The 27,772-nt window shown below is 52.4% G+C and overlaps 1 protein-coding gene across 1 annotated transcript in view; it reads right to left on the bottom strand.

The window, feature by feature from the left end:
* The window catches only part of LOC134929703 (protein HEG-like), a 70,265-nt gene extending 51,413 nt beyond the window's left edge, over window positions 1-18,852 (bottom strand). The window contains exons 1-2 of the mRNA XM_063925281.1: window positions 18,777-18,852; window positions 18,348-18,513 (exon numbers count right to left, since the gene is read on the bottom strand). Coding sequence (XP_063781351.1) covers window positions 18,348-18,513; window positions 18,777-18,852 — 242 coding nt within the window. The remainder of the gene's footprint in view (window positions 1-18,347; window positions 18,514-18,776) is intronic.
* Between the last annotated feature and the right edge of the window lie 8,920 nt (window positions 18,853-27,772).

The raw sequence follows: 27,772 nt of genomic DNA, 5'->3' as shown, positions 1-27,772 counted from the left end.
TCTATGTGAAAAGGTCATGGTTTGATTACTCCATGACACTTCCCAATTTCCCGGCTTTCGGGGATTGGAGATGTTAAAACATAATAGGGACCTATCCACATGGTATTGGTGGAGCTTCAAACTAGGAGGGCTGGAGATATTAAACCTCCTGTCCACCGGTCTCCCACCACTTAACTCAAGTACCTCCCCTAACGTTAAAGGAAATGGTACTAGCCCTGATTTGCTATGACCTTGAGGTACTTGAGAGCATACCCAACAATCTGTTTTATTTAACACACTACCCACTAAGGAGTGATAGTCACTCAATGGATGCCGGTCCATATGGATATTAAAACTGGATTGGCATTTCTTTATGCACCCATCCTCAATGACATTGTTACAGAGCCGACAGATACAGTTTTCTTCAGCTAGCAATCCTTCACAATTCCTTCTATGGTCAATGTTATCGGATCGTTTTCTGATACTCGCCTTTGCTTGTTGATTATGTTGTTCTTGGAAAACTACGCCTCCATCTCTGTCATCAGAACCCATTCCAGAACCTCTCTCGACCTCCATGGTACTCTCGCCGGAACAGACTGTTCTGGTCAACATCATGGTCAACAGGAAAATCCGGATCACAGTCTCTTGGGGCAAGTCCATCTTGTAGGAGGAAACGGAGAAGAATGAGAAGGGGGAAAAAAATAATAATTTGAGGGAGAGGGGATGGGAAGTTGGAGAAAAACAATAAAAGGGAACAGGGGATCGACAACTGCTTTTGGTCTTGTGATTTTCAATGCTCAGGTGCCGCCTCAGTCCTCCTGGAACAGACACTCCAGTGATACAACCTCTACCGTCTGTTCCTTATCACGGGGCCTCTCTGGATCAGCAACCTTTTTACAGTGGGACGAATGAACCCAAGTCTCTCTCTCAGCAACCTTCAATGCTGTAGTGCTAGTCAATAAGACCTGGTATGGTCCTTCCCATCTGTCAATAAGGCAACCTGAGCGTAGAAAATTCCGTATCATTACATAATCCCCAGGTTCAATGTCATGACAATTACTATCTGGTACATCAGGAATCACTAACTTCAGATTATCATTTTGATTCCTCAACTGTTTGTTTACTCATGTTAATCAAGTATTTTACAGTTACTTCATTGTTACATTTCAAATCATCCTGAGGGTTAATCATGACATGCGGTTGTCGACCAAACAAGATTTCAAAGGGAGACAGATTAAGAGGGGACCTGGGAGTGGGTCTGATGCTGTACAGTACAATGGGTAAAGCTTCTGGCCATGTCAATCCTGTCTCTGCCATCACTTTACTCAGTTTATTTTTAATAGTGCTGTTCACTCTTTCCACTTTCGCACTCGCCTGTGGACGGTATGGAGTGTGCAGCTTGCTATCAATTCCCATCAACTTACACATTCCTTGAAAGACATCACCTGTAAAATGGGTACCCCTATCACTTTCGATAATTCTAGGGATACCATATCTACATACAAATTCCTGCACAATTTTCTTAGCAGTAAACATAGCGGTATTTGTGGCCGCCGGAAATGCTTCGACCCAATTTGAGAAAACATCTATACAAACAAGTACATATTTCAAATTTCGACAAGGGGGTAATTGAATAAAGTCAATCTGTATTACCTGGAAAGGGCCACCGGCAGGTGGGATATGAGATGGTTCTGTAGGTATTGCCTTTCCGATGTTCTTTCTCAGACAGGTAAGGCATGACATTGCCCTTTTACTCGCATGAGAAGAAAATCCTGGGGCACACCAATATGCTCTTACCAACTTGCACATCCCTTCCTTGCCCAGATGAGTCAGCCCGTGAGCTGCCTCAGCTAAGCATGGAAGGTATGCTTTGGGGGCCACTGGTTTACCGTGTCCATCCGTCCAGAGTCCTGAGGACTCCTGACCATATCCCTTTGCCTTCCAGACTGCCTTTTCCTGTGTGGAACACAAATTTTGCATCTCACACAACTTCTGTGTGTTGATGGTATTAAATACCATCAGTTGTGTGGTGTCTGTCTGTCTGGGGGTAGCAGCTGCTAATTTAGCAGCTTCGTCTGCTCGGCTGTTACCAAGTGATACTGGGTCTTGGCTATATGTGTGTGCTTTACATTTGATAACAGCCACTCTGTCGGGTTCCTGTATCGCTGTTAGAAGCCTTTTTATGTGAGCTGCATGCGCTACCGGTGTACCAGCTGCCGTCATGAAATTTCTGAGGCGCCATAGGGCTCCGAAATCATGGACTACCCCGAATGCGTATCTAGAATCGGTGTAGATATTGGCTGATTTGCCCTTAGCCAATTCACATGCTCTGGTTAGGGCGACCAGTTCAGCAACCTGGGCTGAGTGAGGTGGGCCTAGCGGTTCCGCTTCTATGGTGCCTTGGTCATCTACGACTGCGTATCCAGTACACAAGTCTCCCGAGTCTGACTGTCTATGACAACTACCGTCCGTGTAGAACGTAAGTTCTACATCTTCCAGTGGGTTGTCACTGATGTCAGGCCTTGCGGTAAAATTTTGGGTCAAATATTCCATACAATCATGAGTGTCTTCCTTTGTGTTAAATTCTCCTTCCCCACCACTCTCATCCTCCACCCTTTGTGCCTGTCCAGGCACACCTGGGAGATATGTTGCAGGATTTAATGCACTGCATCTCCTTATGGTGATGTTTATGGGGGCCATTAGTGCCAATTCATATCTTGTAAACCGCGCTGATGAGACGTGTCTGGTTTGGGCAGAATTCAACAAGGCTGACACTGCATGTGGTGTATGAATTGTGAGGTTGTGACCTAGCACGACGTTTTCGCTTTTTGTTACTAGCAATGCTATCGCAGCAACGCTTCGCAAGCATGTGGGGAGGGATCGCGCTACCGTATCTAGCTGAGCGCTGTAATATGCTACCGGCCTGCTGGCATCACCGTGCTTTTGGGTTAGTACGCCTGCCGCGCAACCAGCACTTTCTGTTCCGTATAGTTCAAAGGGTTTCCCATAGTCAGGCATACCTAATGCTGGTGCCTGCGTTAGGCACTGTTTAAGTCTCTCAAATGCTGTCTCAGACTCGTCTGTATGCGAAATCTGATCAGGTTTGTTTGAGGAGACCATCTCCTGCAAGGGTAACGCTAGGATGGAAAACCCTGGGATCCAGTTACGGCAATACCCACACATTCCTAAAAATGTTCTGATCTGTTGCTGGGTTTGTGGCAGAGTCATGTCTCTAATGGCTTGGATTCTATCAGCGGTCAGGTGTCTCAGTCCTTGTGTTAAACAGTGTCCCAAATATTTTACCTTAGTTTGGCATAATTGCAACTTGTCTTTGGAAACCTTGTGTCCTGTGTCTGAAAGATGAAACAGGAGCTGTTTCGTATCCTTCAGGGATGCTTCCAATGAATCAGAACACAGTAGTAGATCATCCACGTACTGTATTAATACTGATCCACTCACTGGTTGGAAAGACTGTAAACAATCATGCAAAGCCTGAGAAAATATACTTGGGCTATCTATGAATCCTTGTGGTAATCGAGTCCATGTGTATTGGACTCCTCTGTATGTAAATGCAAACAAATATTGACTGTCAGGGTGCAGAGGTACCGAAAAGAAAGCGGAGCAGAGGTCAATAACAGTGAAAAATTTCGCAGTGGGAGGGATTTGCATTAGGATGACAGCTGGATTTGGCACTACGGGGAACTGACTCTCAACTATTTTGTTAATCCCCCTTAGATCCTGCACTAGCCGGTAACCCCTCCCCCCACTTTTTTTAACAGGGAAGATGGGACTATTGGCAATGCTGGACGTTCTTACCAGAATGCCCTGTTGTAGCAAGCGCTCTATTACGGGATACACTCCTAACTCCACCTCTGGCTTCAGAGGGTACTGTGGGATTTTTGGAGCTATCCTACCATCTTTTACTTGTACAACTACCGGAGCTACGTTTGCCATTAATCCAGTGTCCTGTCCATCTTTAGTCCAAAGTGACTCTGGTATCTGAGATGTCATTTCTTCTACTTGGGAGGGAGTCCTATTTGTCATAATGGTATGTGACATTAATTTTGACGGGGAGTCTAACATGTCTCGCACTTCCTGAGCGTGATTCTCAGGTATGTCCAAGAATACACCTTCAGAAGTACAATAAATGACGCACCCCATTTTACACAGTAAGTCTCTTCCCAGGAGATTAGTCGGTGCCGATGCAGCCAGCAAAAAGGAATGCTTGGTATGTAAAGGCCCTACTGTAATCTCGGCTGGTTTGCTAACAGGGTAGTGCTGGACTACTCCCGTTACCCCTATGGCTGGAATTGTCTTACCAGTGGTTCTCATGCCCACTGTCGAATTTATCACTGATTTGGCCGCCCCTGTGTCTACAAGAAAGTTTAATGATTTACCAGCTACATTGATTGCAATTTCTGGTTCACTTCCAAGACTTGCAATCAATTTTACTGGCTGCAGATTACAGGTATGGCCACACCCCTATTGGGTATGGTGACCTCCCTGAATCCCGCTGGCAGCAACTACTTGTGATGGAGTTAATTGGGAGCTACCAGAGGCTTGCCAGTCTCTGTTCGGGGGGTATCTTTTTGTTTCCCCTGTATGTGGCTCATAACTCCGTTTCTGCGGACCTTGCTCCCAATGTCGTGTGTCGTTGTCTAGGGGGTTGGTATGAGTTTCGTGGATTCTTTACTCTACAATCTCGTGCCATGTGTCCCTGTTTGTGACAAGAATAACAAGTAACCACATTTGACTTACCCACAGGGTTTGGTGATATAAACAAAGGCTGCCTTGTGGTCAGGGCCTGTATACTTACTGCCATTAACTTATCACCTTGTTGTTCCCTGTGTCTGGTGATGTTCCTATCGTGATCAATAGCAGCCTCTCTCAAAGTAGCCACAGACAGACCTCGCCAACATGGTTGTGTGGTCTGTACCCTAGTCTTCAATGACTCTTTTAAACCATCCATCAGTACCGATACTGCTACTTCTCGATGGTTTATGTTTGTTTTAATGTCCTCTATGCCTGTGTATTTTGCCATTTCTGATAATGCTCTGTGAAAATACTCTGCAGCTGTTTCTGACTCCTTCTGTTTAATGGAGAATATTTTGTTCCATTTAACTATGGCTGGGAAATACTCCTTTAACTGTAAGCTTATTCTTTTTACATTGTCTTTGTTGTACACATCTGTAAGAGGTACATCCTGATCTAATCCACAGTCAGCTAAAAATTGAGCTGCGTCGACATTGGAGGGTAAACATGCTCTCAGCAATATCTGCCAGTCTTTGTTGTTGGGCTCTAACGTGTTACCTAGGTCTCTGATGTATTTTTGGCTGGCAACTAAGTCTTTTCTAGGGTCAGGGAATTCCGACACTATGGTCCTTAATTCCATTCGGGAAAATGGGCTGTACATGGCAATGTTCCTAACAGGAGTGACTCCTGAAGTGTCTGTTTTCCCATTTGGAACTACTATTACCTTAACAGGATTAACTCTAACAACCTCATCCTGTGTAGATTCTACAGGCTGTGGTGAAATAGTTTCAGCATAGTGTATGGTGCCGTACTTACCCGTTGATACGACCTCACCTATCCCTCCGCTAGGGGCTTTCGTTACTAATCTCGGGGGTTGAGCTGTGCCTACAGTGGCCTCTGCTATGGTGGCTGCTAGAGAGAGCGCTGAAATTGTTGCCGATTCGTCCTCTTGATCACACTCCTGAGGAAAGTTCAAAACAGGGTACAACTTGCACGGGTTAATACTTGCATTGGTTAATTGGTTAACATTATCTTTAACATTTACACAGTTGCTAAGTGTTTGTTTGTTACACCTTAATGCGTCATTCTCCGCAACCAATTTTTCTCCCGATATATATGGTGGCGGTGGGGCCGTGGCTATCAGTTTTCTGATCGAGCCAGATCCCGCCGCCTGAGCCAATCCTCTCTGTATGTCACCCTCCTGTTGCCACAACTGTAAATAATCATAATGTTTGATTCGTCTCTTGGCTGATTTAATGAGACATATCCTTCTCCTTAAATTCGTTAACACTTCTGTGCTGAAGCTACCTACTCTTGGGAATTTCTCCCCGTCATGTACCGTCATTCTCTCCCATTCATCACATAAAGCTTCTGTGTGACTTCCGTATTTCTCACACATTACGTATCTTGCTGACCCGACTGGTCGGTTCACTGAATCAACCCGAACCGAGGTTGATCGCCCCCTACCTGAACAAGTGGCCCCCATAGTTCGAAGGTGTTGCTTTATTCAACCAACCCTTACGCAAACCAAAATGTTCAAAATAGGCTGACGGTGGCGGTTTACCGAGTACCCCACTCACTCGCCCACGCCGACCAATACGACCTGATCACACCGATATGGTGCTGGCGTACTCGACCCAGGGCCCCTGCGACCTGAACCTCTATTTACTGGAACCTGTGAGGGTGATCCGAAGAACACTTACTCTTTCCAGTAACTATTGGTTGTTGGATAGTTCCTGAGTGAGCAGCGAACCTCCCTTAAAATAAAAAAAAAATTACACAAATCACGTTAGAATGTACAAATAGCGTTTATGACCTTCGTACACAAATAGTACCGGTCAGGTTTACTAATGCACACAATTACGTGCGGTACAATCGTTCAGCACATAAGCAACTAATCTTATGTACGGAGCGACCAGTGGAATCGAAAATTGCGGCTGCGAATTCCTTCAGCCAGAGCTTGTATGGCCTATATGGGTGTTGCACCAACCCTTTCTCGGTGTTGTGCCTGTGGACTGTATAGCGGACTTCCTTGTCTGCTGTACCTGAACCTGCTGGTCTGCTATGACCTCCTGGTCTGTTACAGTATGACCTCCTGGTCTGCTACACTCTAATGCTCAAATTGTATGTTTTAACCAGGGATGCCTCCCTAGCCACCATGTACGTCACTTACACGCATGTACCTCACGAGAACTCGACTTTTCTTGTGGTTCAACCTCAAAAATTGTAAAAACAAACACTCACTCACCACATATACACTTTTGTTTCTATTTCTATTTCTGCGCAGAAATTTCTCTTTAGACCAGATGTGTTACAAATTAGAAGGATCTGTTAATTTAAATTTCGAATGTTAAAATAGATTTGCGCGATTTATCGCCTTGCGTTATTTACCGCGTTGCGCTATTTATCGCGACGAAAAAAAAAAAAATTAACGCTTGTGATTTGAGTTACGTGGGCGTACCCGTACGCTCCGTTGCGTAATATACGCTGCGTGCGTCGGCCCTTGGATTGCGTACGCAAGTCTCAGTCTTTTGTTAGAGACACGCGTACGCAAAGCAAAGATCCACCGTAACACAATTTATACGTTTATCAATGTAGATGATCCTTTATCATCTACCGCGCACCACACTGACTTCGCCTTGTCTCTCAGGCACAGCTGTGTGTTTGTCTATACTTTAACTATATTACCTTTACTCTTAAACTATGAAATAGCGGCAAATCTCTCTTAGCACGTTTATCAACTATAAAACTGGCAAACAGGAGAGTGATATACGAAAATACACAAATGAAAAAAAGAAATGCAGATATATATGTGTGCGTGCGTGTGTACGCAAGACAGAAAAATAAACAGTTTTAAAAGAGACTAGCGTGTCGTTCTTACCTCCGGTTCCCGGATTCCTTCAGCACCCTTTACTAAGAGAAGCAGACGCTTATCCAAACAGCACTACGAGGAATATGATCTCCCGCCCTTTGCTGCTGGATAATGTCTGCTGAAATTACCTAGTGCAGATATGTGAAGGACAGGACGAGCCCGCAATTGATAAAGCTAAATATTTATCTTATATAATACCCTTTATGAGGTCTAAGAACACTGTACACTATCTACGTATGAAGTACCGTAAGGGTACGCACGTTGCGTAACAATCGCTTAGCCGTAGTCGAGACGCTCAAGCGTCACGTTCGCTCACGGCCAAGAGATCACTGGCAGGCACGCTATTGGCTGCTGACTAACTTAATGATTCGCTATAGCGTAGCGGACGCTCGGGACCACGAGGAGATCACCAGCGGCGCTGACGCTCACAATGTTAAACCTTTATATCTAAACCATAAACAATGAAATATGCTGTAAAACCTTTGTGTAGAGATAGGGTGTAGATGCAACCTAGTGTAACCTTATTAACTTAAAAGCTGTTTGAGCGTCACCGACGCTCTGAGAATACTAAACACTATAAGAAATACACAGATACCGTGCTTAGGGTCCAACGCCTAATATATATATTATGAATGATATACTTGCAAAAGAATTAATACAAATACAAATCATACACTACAATATAACATAGACTACCTAACCAGATAACTACACAGGAAATATAATACAATTAATATTTAAGAGAAAATAAGAGAGAAAGAGGAGGAGAGAGAGAGAGAGAGAAATTGGCCCACAATAACAAGAAGATCAATATAGTTGCGGAGAAACACTTACGCACAAGGGGAAACGATCGCATGCGCCTCGATATCCAGCTCCCGATTATCAGCAATGAGAACCGTTGAAGAGAGTGAACTGGATATGGTCGGCTTGCCTATTTATGCCCCACACACAATACAATTCAAGGGTCCCTACAATCTCATTGTTCATTGGACACAGGAATTCGGTTTCGCATTATAACAAAAGGTCATAGGTTGATTCATACAGGTGGGCTGTGACTGCTTCCAACTGTTCAGGTGGGTGGGACACTGAGTTTCCCGCCGCATGACTAAATAAGAACAAATAATAGTAAATGGACATAAACTTCTTATGTCCATAACTATTCGCACGAGCGATTAATCCGCTCCAAACCAACACCGGAATATTGCTGTTTAAATACTCTTCCGATGGGTACCAAACACCACTGTATGACCCCTGTTAGACCCTTCGTACAATACAAAGAGGGATCTCTCTGTTCAGGAACATGCTATGTTAACTAAACTTTCAGAATCTATCAAAGGGACCATGATCTACAAAATACATTATATAGTGAAAATATGTAACGATTGAGTCGCACGCTACGATCACATAAACTCTACCGTAAATACGCATACCGTGCGCCTGCGGGTGCCCGCGACTGTGAGTATGCGCACGTACGGGAGAGCGCACGCATGCGCAGCACGGACCTGTGTGAGGTGCAAATATGGTAGTGTGCATAGAGATATTTTTCTGACTTTGACAGTAGTATGTATAAAGAAGAAAGAAAAAAAAAAAACACGGGTAGGTGGTATACAATTATGGATGGACGAGCGACTGCCGACACAGAGGTAGCTACAGCCGTGGACTACCGTACTGTGTCTGCTGCTAATATAGACTGGATGATAATGAGATGAAATCAATATATATATATATATATATAATATCACTAGTACTGCAGCCGGACAGGTATATATATTTATTATGTAATGACTGATGACGGACCTGCTGGACACTGTCAGCTCAGCAGCACTGCAGACTGCTACAGTAAGCTACTATAGTAGTATGTATAAAGAAGAAAGAAAAAAAAAAACCACGGGTAGGTGGTATACAATTATGGATGGACGAGCGACTGCCGACACAGAGGTAGCTACAGCCGTGGACTACCGTACTGTGTCTGCTGCTAATATAGACTGGATGATAATGAGATGAAATCAATATATATATATATAATATCACACTAGTACTGCAGCCGGACAGGTAGATATATTTATTATGTAATGACTGATGACGGACCTGCTGGACACTGTCAGCTCAGCAGCACCGCAGACTGCTACAGTAAGCTACTATAGTAGTATGTATAAAGAAGAAAGAAAAAAAAAAAAACACGGGTAGGTGGTATACAATATTATATATATATTATATACAATTATATATATATATATATATTAAACTGCTGGTGATTATTAAACTGGTGGTCAGGTCACTGGTCACACTATCAGCAACTTGCAAGTAGTACTCCTAAGCAGACAATCACAATATATATTATACTGGTGGTCAGTGTGGTCACAATGGCAGTGTGGCACTCTGGCAGCAAAAGTGTGCACTGTACGTTATATGTACTCCTGAGTCCTGCTCTCAGACTCTAACTGCTCCCCACTGTCAGTGTCTCCCCCACAAGTCAGATATACATTATACAGTCACACTATCTATCTATCACTTCAGCAAGTAGTAGTACTCCTCCTAATGCTCCCCAAAATTACTACTGTGTCTCTCTCTACTCTAGTCTCACTCTCTTCTCTAAAACGGAGAGGACGCCAGCCACGTCCTCTCCCTATGAATCTCAATGCACGTGTGAAAATGGCGGCGACGCGCGGCTCCTTATATAGAATCCGAGTCTCGCGATAGAATCCGAGCCTCGCGAGAATCCGACAGCGGGATGATGACGTTCGGGCGCGCTCGGGTTAACCGAGCAAGGCGGGAAGATCCGAGTCGCTCGGCCCCGTGTAAAAAAAAATGAAGTTCGGGCAGGTTCGGATTCCGAGGAACCGAACCCGCTCATCTCTAGTCTGCGGGTGTGCTCCTCACCAGACCACAGATATGGCTGTACGCGGTGACCCTAAATATCCCTGACCCCTTATTCTGTCCCTATGCTAGAGCTGTACCTCTATCTGTATAACAGGACGTGTCTGCGGGTGTGCTCCTCACCTGACCACAGATATGGCTGTACGCGGTGACCCTAAATATCCCCGACCCCTCATTCTGTCCCTATGCTAGCGCTGTACCTCTATCTGTATAACAGGACGTGTCTGCGGGTGTGCTCCTCACCTGACCACAGATATGGCTGTACGCGGTGACCCTAAATATCCCCGACCCCTCATTCTGTCCCTATGCTAGCGCTGTACCTCTATCTGTATAACAGGACGTGTCTGCGGGTGTGCTCCTCACCTGACAACAGATATGGCTGTAACCGGTGACCCTAAATATCCCTGACCCCTCATTCTGTCCCTATGCTAGCGCTGTACCTCTATCTGTATAACAGGACGTGTCTGCGGGTGTGCTCCTTACCTGACCACAGATATGGCTGTAACCGGTGACCCTAAATATCCCCGACCCCTCATTCTGTCCCTATGCTAGCGCTGTACCTCTATCTGTATAACAGGACGTGTCTGCGGGTGTGCTCCTCACCTGACAACAGATATGTCTGTACGCGGTGACCCTAAATATCCCCGACCCCTCATTCTGTCCCTATGCTAGCGCTGTACCTCTATCTGTATAACAGGACGTGTCTGCGGGTGTGCTCCTTACCTGACCACAGATATGTCTGTAACCGGTGACCCTAAATATCCCCGACCCCTCATTCTGTCCCTATGCTAGCACTGTACCTCTATCTGTATAACAGGACGTGTCTGCGGGTGTGCTCCTCACCTCACCACAGATATGGCTGTACGCGGTGACCCTAAATATCCCCGACCCCTCATTCTGTCCCTATGCTAGCGCTGTACCTCTATCTGTATAACAGGACATGTCTGCGGGTGTGCTCCTCACCTGACCACAGATATGTCTGTACGCGGTGACCCTAAATATCCCCGACCCCTCATTCTGTCCCTATGCTAGCGCTGTACCTCTATCTGTATAACAGTGCACCTCTCTGGGATGGAGGCAGAGACGTCTCCCTGTCCTCCAGTTACTGTCACATGTCTCTCACGCTCAGACGTCTGCCTTGCTCTGCGGTCGGGTGTCTCATTATCAGCTGCACAGTATACACTGAGGTCGGGAACTAATTCCTGCAACTACAGTGTCAGTGACTGCAGAGTGTTCTCTGAGATTAGCCAGCCCGGCTAACGTCAGAGCTGCACTGCTCACGCCAAGTAACCCCTGTGCAACGTACATATACATCCGCATACATGTATACATATACACATACACATCCATGTATGTATATATATATATATATATATATATACACATACACAAAGATATGCGTACGTACTCATAGTCACATACACATATATGCATGCAAGATTTCCCTCCTCTGAGAGCCAGAACTGGGGAGGGAAGGGGCACTGGGACAGCACCAGGTTCCCCCATTATTGTGTGACCAGTGCGGCCTGCTCAGTACAGTTCCCGGGGAAAAGCAATGTGGGCAGCCCCTGGGATAAAGTTGCCCCGTGCTGCCAGCTAGCATCCCTAGGGCCTGGTTCTCATGCTTTGTCCTACGCAGTTCAGCCATTTATTGCTCCTGCATTGGGGTCTCAGCCGCACCGTGGTGGTCATTCCGAGTTGTTTGCTCTGTAATTTTCTTCGCATCGGAGCGATTTTCCGCTAATTGCGCATGCGCAATGTTCGCAGTGCGACTGCGCCAAGTAAATTTGCTATGCAGTTAGGAATTTTACTCACGGCATTACGAGGTTTTTTCTTCGTTCTGGTGATCGTAATGTGATTGACAGGAAGTGGGTGTTTCTGGGCGGAAACTGGCCGTTTTATGGGAGTGTGTGAAAAAACGCTACCGTTTCTGGGGAAAACGTGGGAGTGTCTGGAGAAACGGAGGAGTGTCTGGGCGAACGCTGGGCGTGTGTGTGATGTCAAATCAGGAACGAAACTGACTGAACTGATCGCAGTGTAGGAGTAAGTCTGGAGCTACTCAGAAACTGCTAAGAAGTGTCTATTCGCAATTCTGCTAATCTTTCGTTCGCAATTTTGATAAGCTAAGATTCACTCCCAGTAGGCGGCGGCTTAGCGTGTGCAAAGCTGCTAAAAGCAGCTAGCGAGCGAACAACTCGGAATGAGGGCCTGTGTGTGTACCCGGAGTCTGTGCGCACAGAGTCGCAGTTGCAATCGAGACACGCGGTTTCAGAAATGTCTTGAAAATGTATTTTGCGTTCCTGGTTGGTGATGGGAGGAGGCTGTGCGGACGCACGGTGATGGAGAGCGTGTTACAGGAGTGTCGCTAAGGTGGTTGTGTACTCAGACACTTCATCACCTACACAGGAGGCCAAGCTCAGATGGAGATTCTGTACGTAGGGGTCATTCACACCTGATCGCGGGGCTGATAACTTTGCTGTCCTGCGATCAGATAGTCGCCGCCCCCGGGGGGAGTGTAAATTCGCCGTGCAAGTGTGCGATCCCATGTGTACGCTGAGCTGTGAAAATCCAGTGTGTGCAGTGTGTGCGCAGCCCAGGACTTACTCCCCCAGTGCCATCACATCAGGCTGATCGGGGCCGGAGCCGACGTCACACACCCTCCCTGACAACGCTTGGGCACGCCTGCGTTTTCTGGACACTCCGAATAAACGGTCAGTTACCACTCACAAATGATTGAGTTCATCAATACAAGACCTTCCACCATCAGAATTACGTCGAGTACAACCTCCATCCATTACTTAGATGTCAAAGTGTCCATTGCAGATCATACACTACAGACTGAAGTTTTTTCCAAGCCGACAGATCGGAACACGCTATTGTCATCCTCCAGTTTCCATCCTAAACCCCTGAAAAGGGGACTGCCCAAATCCCAAATGATTCGGGTGGCCAGAATCGCCAGTAGCCATGAGATAGCAGTAGCCAGTATTGATACTGTTATAGATAAGTTTGTGGCTAGGGGCTACAATTTAACAGCTTTGAATAAACAAAAAATGGAAGTTTTGGCATTAGATAGGAGGCAGTTGCTGGTTTCACAAGTTAAGGATAAGCAATCGGTAATCCCTTGGAAGATGGAGTTTTCTACCTCCAGTCAGGTGGCACAGAGGACTAGTCGAGCTCTGTGGCCTATAGTGGCTTCTGACAAAAATCTGCCATGTTTCAAATCTAAAAGACCTATGCCTTGCTTCACCAGAGGCCGCAATCTCAGGGACATGCTGGTCCACACGGACATCACGGGCTTTACAAAATCTATCCCCCCTCCGCACTTTCTTTCTAAACCTTCCGGTTGTTACAAATGTCTTCGGTGTACCACCTGTTCTCATATGCTTACGGGACCATCATTTCAACACCCCCACACTTCCAAAACCATCTTCATTAAGCATACTTTGACATGCCTCTCTACCCACGTGATTTATATTATTTAAACATCCTAGTGATATTTGGTGGACCCCCTTCCTTCAAAGTAAAGCATTCATTACCTTCAAACCCAGAAATAAAGACACGGAGACTTGAATTTTGGCAGAAAAATTGCTAGCTATTTATTTGACCCTAACCAATAGCAAACCTGTAATAAAATTTTTTATTAAGATGCCGATCCAGCCGGCATATGGTGGCAGCAAAAAGAACGGCTCTATTAACCTAAATTAACCGTAAAATACTAAAAATTCGAAACCATCCTAATTTTACTACAACTATCAAAAAACCGGTAATAGGTGACAACTCAACCCCCACAGTGACTACCCACCCTGATGGGTGCCCTGCCGCTGCCTTCCCGGACGGGTGGTCAAGCGGCCAATAAGTCGAAGGAGGTGAGTGCACCTAAACCATACTAAACTGTAAAATACTACAGCTTACCATACAAATACAAACTGCCGTTCTTTTCCGCCAACAGCGAAAGACTCATCCCCAAAGTCTTCGCACCGCCACCATAACCTACCCTAACTCCTGCAAAACGAAACCCAGATCCTCCAGGAAAAAACATCATCCCCTCATTGGATAGATGTACACCATCAGGCCGAAAAAGGTGACTGTCTCTGAACCGAATCCTAGGGTGGCGAACCACTTGGCCTCCGTGGGACAACACCCACTTCGCCACCGCCCCCTTCACCTTCTGCCTGGCCTCCTCAATTTCGCGACCGTCCGCCACACCTTGCCAACTCAACCTTGGCACCATCAAGGATTACACCAATACACAATTGGTCCATGCTGCGGCCAAACTTGCCAGATCCTGTATCATGGCCCACCGCATCTCCAAAGAAGTCCTCTTCCCCAGGTCGTTGCCACCTAAATGGACAACCAACACCCTAGGGCTCCATGCTTGCTGGCCTGACTCACTAGTCTACTTCTCAACTCCGTCCACATCATCCTTTGCCAACCAAGCCAACGAACTCCTCGAGCCCTAGGAAACATCTGTGCCCCCTACGAGGCCAAAACTGGGCGGCCCAATAACATAAGAGTGGCCAACCCCCCAAATAGGCAAGTCATCTTCCAACCAACCTGAAGAGGAGGAAAAGGGGTAAAAGTGGTTACTAATCATCTATACCATTTTTTAATTTACTGCATTAACCTGAAGGATCTGCCAAAGAAAAATTTTGTTTCCGTATATTGCAGCAGTATCGGCCTAGCCGATCTGCACGAGCTTCCAGCCAATTTGAAGCAGAACATGAACACACAAATGGGAAAGATGAAAACAAAATTAAGAAAATAAACAAAAAGGGGGGGGGGGTAAAAAAGGGGTAAAACATGTAATAACTCAGCTGGAGGTGAAAGCGTAAAGACCTGCTGAGGGACTCTGATTAGAACAGATTAGCCGAATTGTGGATTAGAATTCAGTCCGTCAAGTCAGGCAAAAAAATCGCAAAATAACTCCAGACCCCCGCTGCCGGCTCATGCCCGCAACGGCGAGTAGCTAATCCCTGAGTAGGATAAAAACGGGAAGACAAACAAAAACGCACAACACCATAACGTACTGAACTGTAACAATCATGATTAACAACAGCAAGTGCACAAAACGCCCGCGCCAGCCAACATCCCATGCAACGGGGCGAATAAACCGTCCGTAACTTGACGACTTCCTTCGCCTGGATCTCAGCCATGGAAAATCCCGCCGCCGCAGCCGACGTCGCAGCCCCTATGCGGAAGGAATGCGTTCCGAACGCAGCGGGTGGAAGGCCCAAGCTCACAAGACAGCGACTCAGCATCCTCCGAAATTGATATTTCGTCACCGGCAGCCCATCATAATGCAGCAGCCATGACCCCCGACCGTCGGGCCGCACTGCCACATACTGCACAGCCAACCTTACTGGGCAAATGCTCTCATCAAGAGCCGGAACCAAGGTGACCCATCTACCTCTCCCCACTTGGTCCGTCTTAGAGCGACGCAATCTGCCAAGCAAGGACCTCTCACCCACCACCACGTCTCCGACAAGCATGCGCAAATCTGCTCGCTTAGAAGGCGCTACCAATTCGGAAACCCTAAAGGCCCCGTGGTAAGCTATTGAGAACGCCAAGCTAAACAACAGCGACTCAAACATGGACGCTGCGACACCTCCCCCCGTCCTGGTGACAGCCGTCAACAAGGCCGCGTCAATGGTCCGCCTCCTGTCAGGCGGCGTCGGCGCGACTCGCGCCCATCCTTTCATCGCCTTCAGCAGAATCCCACTTTTCGTCACGTCGGGGACGCCCTTTATTTTGCTGAAAACTAAATACCAGCCAAGCCGGGATACCACCGCTCCGGACCTACCCGAAACATACAGCTGCCAAATAAAAGAAAGCATCATCCGATGCCCGCTCTTACCTTGCGAATTCCGTCCTTGAACAAACTCCTCCCACTCGCTCCAAGCTGGCCTGTACGCCGTAAGCGTACTTGGCGCGACTGACCGCAACGCTGGACCCTCCAGTCCTTCCCGATCACCTGCCAAACATAACAGGGACAATGAAAACCATGCTCGTCGGCCTCGGATGCCAACAAACAAAATCTTTCCCACTGCCCTCGTGATAACGCGTCAGCAATTCCGTTCTCTAGCCCCGGCACGTGCTGCGCGCGGAACCACACGTTTCGTCGTAGGCATGTCAACAGCAACTGCCCCAGCACCCGAAGAACGACCAGCGACTTCGCCCTCTGGTTATTAATCGCATGCACCACGCCCAGATTGTCACATCTAAACAAGATGCTGCGATGAGCCAGCCGATCGCCCGATACCTCCAGTGCTACCATAATGGGAAAAAGCTCCAAAAGCAAAAGGTCCTTAGTTAAACCCTCGCAACGCCATTCCGCCGGCCACGAGGCCGCGCACCAAGATCCCTCCAGATAGCAACTGAATCCAGAGGCACCCGCTGCATCGGTGAACAGCTGCAACCGAGCGCTGTCCACCATTGGGGCCTGCCATATACACACCCCGTTGAAGTCCTCTAGGAATGAGGCCCATACGGCCAAATCCCTCTTGATCGCTGAGGACAAACGCACGAAATGGTGTGGTCTGGCACACCCTGCAGTCGCCCTTTCTAGCTTCCGGCAGAATACCCTGCCCATCGGGATTACCCGACAAGCAAAGTTCAACATGCCCAGCAAGGACTGCGCCTGCCGCAGCGTGACCTTACGCGCCCCTCGAACCGGCAAATAGCGTCGCGGAGCTTCACCACCTTGTCCCGAGGCAGCCGACACGATCCTGTCACTGTGTCAATCTCAATCCCCAAAAAGGGACAAACAGGAGGCCGGGCCCTCTGTTTTCTCCTCGGCCACAGGAACGCAGAAGTGGAAAAAACAGCGCTCAAATGCGGAAAAGCAAATCGCCGCACCATGCAGAATATGCCGGACCCGCATCAGGAAATCATCGAGGTAATGGGCGACCCCGTGATCCCTTGACGAAGACTCCACGCACCAATGTAGAAACGTTCTAAACCGCTCGAAAACCGAGCAAGAAACGGAACATCCCATCTGCAAAGATTTGTCGATGAAATACTCCGCTCCAATCCGGAAATACATAAAACGGAACGAGTCCGGATGTAATGGCAGTAACCGAAAAACGGACTCAACATCGATCTTAGCCATGAGGGCCCCAGTCCCGTAACTGCGGACCATCTCCGACGCCTCGTCAAACGACTGATACACCACCGAGCAATGAGCCGGCGGTATCGCGTCATTGACCGACGCCCCCGACGGGTAAGAAAGATGCTGAATGAGCCGAAAAGCGCCTGGAGTCTTCTTGGGAACCACCCCCACGGGAGATACCAAATTAACCACTTGCCCATGGTCTCTAAATTAATTGGCGCTGGAGCTCTGCGGATCGCTCCCGCCCGCGGCCTACCTGGGATACGTTTGCTTACCCTGGGCACCTTGACGACTGCCTTTGAAGCAGGAGGAGGCTGGGTGGGATCCGCCGCATTGCAAGCACAAGCGTCGAAAACGACACTGCTTGCCGATGTAACAGGCCGCGTTGTTAAACGCGAAACATTTTCCTTTTGTGGTGGCTCGCCCCCTTGCACGGACAGCCGACCTACCTGGTTTGGCCGATCCGCCGTCCGCGCCGGACCCTTGGGCGGACGACCCTGCGCGGTGCCCGTCCGCCCCCGGTTTCCGGGGCTCCTCCGCCTGCAGCGAAGCCAGAGTGACCTTGAGTCAGACCTCGACGTCCTTGAACCCAAAGTCCATGCCTGCAAACCGTCTTGCTTCTCCCTGAATTCCTGGTCATACTTACGCCACTCCGAGCCCGAAGATGTGCGCTGCATGTCGTGTATGAGATGCAGGTACCGAATCACGTTCATGTGTTCGTCCGGCCTACCTTCCAGGTAACACGCCGCGAAGACTCACAAACCGGCCAGCCAGTTATCGAAGGTACGGAAGGCCTCGGCCCCGATGCCCTTCTTTGCAGCCGTCGACTTATACTCCTTGTTCGCTTCCTTCGTCAAAACGAACACATCCACGACGTCCCTCTTGCGTATCTTCCTGTGGCAGCTATCCCGCAGCCCCCGCATCACTGCAGTGTAGTCGCCGCGAAAAACCCCGGTCAAATTGCGGCGTTTCTTGGCCCTGCGAGCTTCCTAACTAAGCTGCCTGATTTTCTTCCGCCTCTTCTGTTGACCCGCCGACCTCTTGGCGAATCTAGTCGCCCGCTTCCTAGCCCCAGTCGTACTAATGGCTTCGGACGCCTGCAACGACAGATAAAAGGAAGAGGAGGAAGAGGAAAAGCTGCGAGAACTGGAGCTCTTGGAGGAGCCCGCTACCGCTGCACCACCTCACCTGATCCCGTTGACTGCACCGACACGGAATCTTCCGGCGTGGCCAAACCGACGTCTTCTTCCTCGTCCTCCACCATCTCCACTTCGCCGCGATCCCCTGCAGGCGAGAAAGGGGCGAAAGACCCAGGAAGCAACCGCGGCGCATGCTGAGCAACTCGTGAGGGAGTTGTCCCCGCAGCGCGTCCCTGCCCGTCCTGTCCTGGACAATGATCCAGGTCCGAGGCGGCCTCCCCGAGCTCCCTGCAGGCGCAGTACTTCGCCGCGCCGCTGAAGCAGACTGCCTTCCACCGCGGCCGCGCCGGAGCTTGCAGCTACCCCCGGTGATGCAGCCGCAGCCAGTGGCCCTAACGGCGCCACCACCGTGGCCAGAGCCGACGCCAGTGCTCCGGAGGGGCCCTGACCGCCCCAAACCGCGACGCCGAATCTCTCTGTACCCCCAGCCGGTGCCCGATCGCGCCTACCCGCATGACGCCCGATGGGCGTCATCCGGGAAACCGACGTCTGCCGACCCGTCCGCCCTGGCGGTGAAAAGGGATCGCCCCTGACCCACTGCGAACCAGTCCCCCACCAAACTCCGCCTCTACTGAGGGACTGGCCGTCGGCGCCAGCGCTGCCCTCGCTCTCCGAGCCTACACTCGCCCCCACCCCTTGCAGACCGGAGCCCTCTCCGCCCGCTGGGAGGGAGCTGCGGCGAGGCCGGGTAGCGCCCGCAGCAGCCCTGTGGCCACCAACCCCTTCCCTGCCCCCCCTCCTCCCCCGCAAGCCACTGGAATCCGGCTCCAGGGGAGCGAATTGGGGAGACAGAGAGACGTGCGGCGCCGCTGCGCGCGCACGTGCGCGAACAGTGCCGCCTGCCGTGAGCACGGGCTCACGCGCCCCTCGTGCGCGCGCCCCGACTCCTAGTGCCTCTAACCCCCCGTGTTCCCCCTGGCCGTTCCTCCCTGTATGAAGAACCTCTGAGCCCTGCCTCCCCTCCCCCCCCGCCGGACTCCGGCTGCAGGGGAGCGAGCTGGGGAGACAGGGAGGCTGACGACGCCGCTGCGCGCACCTGTGCGCGAACGGCGACGCCGGAAGCGAGCGTGGGTGCGCGCGCACCTCGTGGGTGCGCGCGCACCTCGTGCGTGCGTCCCACCGCTTACCGCCCGCGAACTCCCGGCCGCATCCTCCTGCAGATCCGCCGCGCGAGGCCCAGTGACAGACCTCGCGCGGCAGGCAGCCGACTCCCTTCTGGCCCCTCCACGCTGCCTCGTCAGCAGAACCTAAATAGGAGCCCCGTGCGGCTCCACGGACGGGTGCCCACCGCGGCGCGCATGCGCGCGCCCGCGGCCGCCCGACTCCCACTGATCACCCGCTGCGCTCGGAGGTGAGGGCAGCCGCCCTTCCACCTCCGTGCGGCCGGGACACACCGCTGGCCTACCCCGCCGCTCAAGTCCTGCCGGCAAAGCCGGCCTGGACCCCAGCAACAAAGCTGACCCGGACCACCGCACCGCGGCCCTGCCCGCGCCCGTGGAGGCCCCCGGGGGAACGGGGCCCCGTCCCCCAGGCCAGCCACCCCTTCCCCGGGCCCAGCGCCACCGCCAGATGCGCGGTATGGAGCTGTGACCCCGGCGGAACGGCGAGGGCGGGCAGTCATGTTGAGGGGCAGAGGAGGAATGCGGGGAAGAGTTTAAGAAATTCAAGGGTGGGCCGGTATCTGATACGTAGAGGAGGGGGTGGGCCGGTATCTGATACGTAGAGGAGGGGGTGGGCCGGTATCTGGTCCGTAGGTGAGGGGGTGGGCCGGTATCTGATACGTAGAGGAGGGGGTGGGCCGGTATCTGATCCGTAGGTGAGGGGGTGGGCCGGTATCTGATACGTAGAGGAGGGGGTGGGCTGGTATCTGATCCGTAGAGGAGGGGGTGGGCTGGTATCTGATCCGCAGGTAAGGGGGTGGGCTGGTATCTGATCCGTAGAGGAGGGGATGGGCTGGTATCTGATCTGTAGAGGAGGGGGTGGGCTGGTATCTGATCTGTAGAGGAGGGGGTGGGCTGGTATCTGATCCGTAGGGGAGGGGGGTGGGCTGGTATCTGATCCGTAGAAGAGGGGGTGGGCTGGTTTTTGATCAGTAGAGGAGGGGGTGGGCCGGTATCTGATACGTAGAGGAGGGGGTGGGCTGGTATCTGATCAGTAGAGAAGGGGGTGGGCCGGTATCTGATCCGCAGGAGATGGGGTGGGTTGGTATCTGATATGTAGAGGAGGGGGTGGGCTGGTATCTGATCTGTAGAGGAGGGGGTGGGCTGGTATCTGATATGTAGAAGAGGGGGTGGGCTGGTATCTGATCTGTAGAGGAGGGGGTGGGCTGGTATCTGATCCGTAGAGGAGGGGGTGGGCTGGTATCTGATCAGTAGGTGAGGGGGTGGGCCGGTATCTGATTCGTAGAGGAGGGGGTGTGCCGGTATCTGATACATAGAGGAGGGGGTTGGCCGGTATCTGATCCGTAGGAGAGGGGGTGGGCTGGTATCTGATCCGTAGGGGAGGGGGTGGGCTGGTATCTGATCTGTAGAGGAGGGGGTGGGCTGGTATCTGATCCGTAGGAGAGGGGGTGGGCTGGTATCTGATCAGTAGAGGAGGGGGTGGGCTGGTATCTGATCCGTAGGGGAGGGGGTGGGCTGTTATCTGAATAGTAGGTGAGGGGGTGGGCTGGTGTCTGATCCGTAGGAGAGGGGGTGGGCTGGTATCTGATCCGTAGAGGAGGGGGTGGGCTGGTATCTGATACGTAGAGGAGGGGGTGGGCTGGTATCTGATCCGTAGGAGAGGGGGTGGGCTGGAATCTGATCCGTAGAGGAGGGGGTGGGCTGGTATCTGATCCGTAGGGGAGGGGGTGGGCTGGTATCTGATCTGTAGGGGAGGGGGTGGGCTGGTATCTGATCTGTAGAGGAGGGGGTGGGCTGGTATCTGATACGTAGAGGAGGGGGTGGGCTGGTATCTGATCTGTAGAGGAGGGGGTGGGCCGGTATCTGATCCGTAGGTAAGGGGGTGGGCTGGTATCTGATCTGTAGAGGAGGGGGTGGGCCGGTATCTGATCCGTAGGTAAGGGGGTGGGCTGGTATCTGATCTGTAGAGGAGGGGGTGGGCTGGTATCTGATCCGTAGAAGAGGGGGTGGGCTGGTATCTGATCGGTAGAGGAGGGGGTGGGCTGGTATCTGATCTGTAGGTAAGGGGGTGGGCTGGTATCTGATCCGTAGAAGAGGGGGTGGGCTGGTATCTGATCAGTAGGAGAGGGGGTGGGCTGGTATCTGATCTGTAGGGGAGGGGGTGGGCTGGTATCTGATCAGTAGGAGAGGGTGTGGGCTGGTATCTGATCCGTAGAAGAGGGGGTGGGCCGGTATCTGATCCGTAGGTAAGGGGGTGGGCTGGTATCTGATCTGTAGAGGAGGGGGTGGGCTGGTATCTGATCCGTAGAAGAGGGGGTGGGCTGGTATCTGATCTGTAGAGGAGGGGGTGGGCTGGTATCTGATCCGTAGGGGAGGGGGGTGGGCTGGTATCTGATACGTAGAGGAGGGGGTGGGCTGGTATCTGATCAGTAGGAGAGGGGGTGGGCTGGTATCTGATCCGTAGAAGAGGGGGTGGGCTGGTATCTGATCTGTAGAGGAGGGGGTGGGCTGGTATCTGATCCGTAGGGGAGGGGGGTGGGCTGGTATCTGATCCGTAGGGGAGGGGGGTGGGCTGGTATCTGATCTGTAGAGGAGGGGGTGGGCTGGTATCTGATCCGTAGGGGAGGGGGTGGGCTGGTATCTGATCAGTAAAGGAGGGGGTGGGCTGGTATCTGATCCGTAGAAGAGGGGGTGAGCTGGTATCTGATCTGTAGAGGAGGGGGTGGGCTGGTATCTGATCCGTAGGGGAGGGGGGTGGGCTGGTATCTGATCTGTAGAGGAGGGGGTAGGCAGGTATCTAATCCGTAGGGGAGGGGGTGGGCTGGTATCTGATCTATAGAGGAGGGGGTGGGCTGGTATCTGATCAGTAGAAGAGGGGGTGGGCTGGTATCTGATCCGTAGGGGAGGGGGTGGGCTGGTATATGATCAGTAGAGGAGGGGGTGGGCTGGTATCTGATCCGTAGAGGAGGGGGTGGGCTGGTATCTGATCTGTAGGTAAGGGGGTGGGCTGGTATCTGATCTGTAGAGGAGGGGGTGGGCCGGTATCTGATCCGTAGAGGAGGGGGTGGGCTGGTATCTGATCTGTAGAGGAGGGGGTGGGCTGGTATCTGATCTGTAGAGGAGGGGGTGGGCTGGTATCTGATCTGCAGAGGAGGGGGTGGGCCGGTATCTGATCCGTAGAGGAGGGGGTGGGCCGGTATCTGATCCGTAGGTGAGGGGGTGGGCCGGTATCTGATCCGTAGAGGAGGGGGTGGGCTGGTATCTGATCCATAGGAGAGGGGGTGGGCTGGTATCTGATCCGTAGGGGAGGGGGTGGGTTGGTATTTGATATGTAGAGGAGGGGGTGGGCTGGTATCTGATCTGTAGAGGAGGGGGTGGGCCGGTATCTGATCCGTAGGTGAGGGGGTGGGCCGGTATCTGATCCGTAGAGGAGGGGGTGGGCCGGTATCTGATCCGTAGAGGAGGGGGTGGGCTAGTATCTGATCCGTAGGGGAGGGGGTGGGCTGGTATCTGATCCGTAGAGGAGGGGGTGGGCTGGTATCTGATCTGTAGAGGAGGGGGTGGGCTGGTATCTGATCCGTAGGGGAGGGGGTGGGCTGGTATCTGATCCGTAGGGGAGGGGGTGGGCTGGTATCTGATCCGTAGAGGAGGGGGTGGGCTGGTATCTGATCCGTAGGGGAGGGGGTGGCCTGGTATCTGATCTGTAGAGGAGGGGGTGGGCTGGTATCTGATCCGTAGAGGAGGGGGTGGGCTGGTATCTGATCAGTAGAGGAGGGGGTGGGCTGGTATCTGATCTGTAGAGGAGGGGGTGGGCTGGTATCTGATCTGTAGAGGAGGGGGTGGGCTGGTATCTGATCTGTAGAGGAGGGGGTGGGCTGGTATCTGATCCATAGGAGAGGGGGTGGGCTGGTATCTGATCCGTAGGGGAGGGGGTGGGTTGTTTTTTGATATGTAGAGGAGGGGGTGGGCTGGTATCTGATCTGTAGAGGAGGGGGTGGGCTGGTATCTGATCTGTAGAGGAGGGGGTGGGCTGGTATCTGATCCGTAGTGGAGGGGGTGGGCCGGTATCTGATCCGTAGGTGAGGGGGTGGGCCGGTATCTGATCCGTAGAGGAGGGGGTTGGCCGGTATCTGATCCGTAGGGGAGGGGGTGGGCTGGTATCTGATCCATAGGAGAGGGGGTGGGCTGGTATCTGATCCGTAGGGGAGGGGGTGGGTTGGTATTTGATATGTAGAGGAGGGGGTGGGCTGGTATCTGATCTGTAGAGGAGGGGGTGGGCTGGTATCTGATCTGTAGAGGAGGGGGTGGGCTGGTATCTGATCTGTAGAGGAGGGGGTGGGCTGGTATCTGATCCATAGGAGAGGGGGTGGGCTGGTATCTGATCCGTAGGGGAGGGGGTGGGTTGTTTTATGATATGTAGAGGAGGGGGTGGGCTGGTATCTGATCTGTAGAGGAGGGGGTGGGCTGGTATCTGATCTGTAGAGGAGGGGGTGGGCTGGTATCTGATCCGTAGTGGAGGGGGTGGGCCGGTATCTGATCCGTAGGTGAGGGGGTGGGCCGGTATCTGATCCGTAGAGGAGGGGGTGGGCCGGTATCTGATCCGTAGGGGAGGGGGTGGGCTGGTATCTGATCCATAGGAGAGGGGGTGGGCTGGTATCTGATCCGTAGGGGAGGGGGTGGGTAGGTATTTGATATGTAGAGGAGGGGGTGGGCTGGTATCTGATCTGTAGAGTAGGGGGTGGGCTGGTATCTGATCCGTAGGGGAGGGGGTGGGTTGGTATTTGATATGTAGAGGAGGGGGTGGGCTGGTATCTGATCTGTAGAGGAGGGGGTGGGCTGGTATCTGATCCGTAGGTGAGGGGGTGGGCCGGTATCTGATCCGTAGAGGAGGGGGTGGGCCGGTATCTGATCCGTAGAGGAGGGGGTGGGCCGGTATCTGATCCGTAGAGGAGGGGGTGGGCCGGTATCTAATCCGAAGAGGAGGGGGTGGGCCGGTTTCTGATACGTAGAGGAGGGGGTGGGCTGGTATCTGATACGTAGAGGAGGGGGTGGGCTGGTATCTGATCTGTAGAGGAGGGGGTGGGCTGGTATCTGATCTGTAGAGGAGGGGGTGGGCTGGTATCTGATCTGTAGAGGAGGTGGTGGGCTGGTATCTGATCTGCAGAGGAGGGGGTGGGCCTGTATCTGATCCGTAGAGGAGGGGGTGGGCCGGTATCTGATCCGTAGGTGAGGGGGTGGGCCGGTATCTGATCTGTAGAGGAGGGGGTGGGCTGGTATCTGATCCATAGGAGAGGGGGTGGGCTGGTATCTGATCCGTAGGGGAGGGGGTGGGTTGGTATTTGATATGTAGAGGAGGGGGTGGGCTGGTATCTGATCTGTAGAGGAGGGGGTGGGCCGGTATCTGATCCGTAGGTGAGGGGGTGGGCCGGTATCTGATCCGTAGAGGAGGGGGTGGGCCGGTATCTGATCCGTAGAGGAGGGGGTGGGCTAGTATCTGATCCGTAGGGGAGGGGGTGGGCTGGTATCTGATCCATAGAGGAGGGGGTGGGCTGTTATCTGATCTGTAGAGGAGAGGGTGGGCTGGTATCTGATCCGTAGGGGAGGGGGTGGGCTGGTATCTGATCCGTAGGGGAGGGGGTGGGCTGGTATCTGATCCGTAGGGGAGGGGGTGGCCTGGTATCTGATCTGTAGAGGAGGGGGTGGGCTGGTATCTGATCCGCAGGAGAGGGGGTGGGTTGGTATCTGATATGTAGAGGAGGGGGTGGGCTGGTATCTGATCTGTAGAGGAGGGGGTGGGCTGGTATCTGATCTGTAGAGGAGGGGGTGGTCTGGTATCTGATCCGTAGAGGAGGGGGTGGGCCGGTATCTGATCCGTAGGTGAGGGGGTGGGCCGGTATCTGATCAGTAGAGGAGGGGGTGGGCCGGTATCTGATCCGAAGAGGAGGGGGTGGGCCGGTATCTAATCCGTAGGTGAGGGGGTGGGCCGGTATCTGATCAGTAGAGGAGGGGGTGGGCTGGTATCTGATCTGTAGAGGAGGGGGTGGGCTGGTATCTGATCTGTAGAGGAGGGGGTGGGCTGGTATCTGATCTGTAGAGGAGGGGGTGGGCTGGTATCTGATCCATAGGAGAGGGAGTGGGCTGGTATCTGATCCGTAGGGGAGGGGGTGGGTTGTTTTTTGATATGTAGAGGAGGGGGTGGGCTGGTATCTGATCTGTAGAGGAGGGGGTGGGCTGGTATCTGATCTGTAGAGGAGGGGGTGGGCTGGTATCTGATCCGTAGTGGAGGGGGTGGGCCGGTATCTGATCCGTAGGTGAGGGGGTGGGCCGGTATCTGATCCGTAGAGGAGGGGGTGGGCCGGTATCTGATCCGTAGGGGAGGGGGTGGGCTGGTATCTGATCCATAGGAGAGGGGGTGGGCTGGTATCTGATCCGTAGGGGAGGGGGTGGGTTGTTTTATGATATGTAGAGGAGGGGGTGGGCTGGTATCTGATCCATAGAGGAGGGGGTGGGCTGGTATCTGATCTGTAGAGGAGAGGGTGGGCTGGTATCTGATCCGTAGGGGAGGGGGTGGGCTGGTATCTGATCCGTAGGGGAGGGGGTGGGCTGGTATCTGATCCGTAGGGGAGGGGGTGGCCTGGTATCTGATACGTAGAGGAGGGGGTGGGCTGGTATCTGATCCGCAGGAGAGGGGGTGGGTTGGTATCTGATATGTAGAGGAGGGGGTGGGCTGGTATCTGATCTGTAGAGGAGGGGGTGGGCTGGTATCTGATCTGTAGAGGAGGGGGTGGTCTGGTATCTGATCCGTAGAGGAGGGGGTGGGCCGGTATCTGATCCGTAGGTGAGGGGGTGGGCCGGTATCTGATCCGTAGGTGAGGGGGTGGGCCGGTATCTGATCAGTAGAGGAGGGGGTGGGCTGGTATCTGATCTGTAGAGGAGGGGGTGGGCTGGTATCTGATCTGTAGAGGAGGGGGTGGGCTGGTATCTGATCTGTAGAGGAGGGGGTGGGCTGGTATCTGATCCATAGGAGAGGGGGTGGGCTGGTATCTGATCCGTAGGGGAGGGGGTGGGTTGTTTTTTGATATGTAGAGGAGGGGGTGGGCTGGTATCTGATCTGTAGAGGAGGGGGTGGGCTGGTATCTGATCTGTAGAGGAGGGGGTGGGCTGGTATCTGATCCGTAGTGGAGGGGGTGGGCCGGTATCTGATCCGTAGGTGAGGGGGTGGGCCGGTATCTGATCCGTAGAGGAGGGGGTGGGCCGGTATCTGATCCGTAGGGGAGGGGGTGGGCTGGTATCTGATCCATAGGAGAGGGGGTGGGCTGGTATCTGATCCGTAGGGGAGGGGGTGGGTTGTTTTATGATATGTAGAGGAGGGGGTGGGCTGGTATCTGATCTGTAGAGGAGGGGGTGGGCTGGTATCTGATCTGTAGAGGAGGGGGTGGGCTGGAATCTGATCCGTAGAGGAGGGGGTGGGCCGGTATCTGATCCGTAGGTGAGGGGGTGGGCCGGTATCTGATCCGTAGAGGAGGGGGTGGGCCGGTATCTGATCCGTAGGGGAGGGGGTGGGCTGGTATCTGATCCATAGGAGAGGGGGTGGGCTGGTATCTGATCCGTAGGGGAGGGGGTGGGTTGGTATTTGATATGTAGAGGAGGGGGTGGGCTGGTATCTGATCTGTAGAGGAGGGGGTGGGCTGGTATCTGATCCGTAGGGGAGGGGGTGGGTTGGTATTTGATATGTAGAGGAGGGGGTGGGCTGGTATCTGATCTGTAGAGGAGGGGGTGGGCTGGTATCTGATCCGTAGGTGAGGGGGTGGGCCGGTATCTGATCCGTAGAGGAGGGGGTGGGCCGGTATCTGATCCGTAGAGG

Source organism: Pseudophryne corroboree, chromosome 5, assembly GCF_028390025.1.
Source record: "Pseudophryne corroboree isolate aPseCor3 chromosome 5, aPseCor3.hap2, whole genome shotgun sequence".
NCBI classification, from domain to species: domain Eukaryota; kingdom Metazoa; phylum Chordata; class Amphibia; order Anura; family Myobatrachidae; genus Pseudophryne; species Pseudophryne corroboree.
This window is presented reverse-complemented; position numbering and strand designations above follow the sequence as displayed.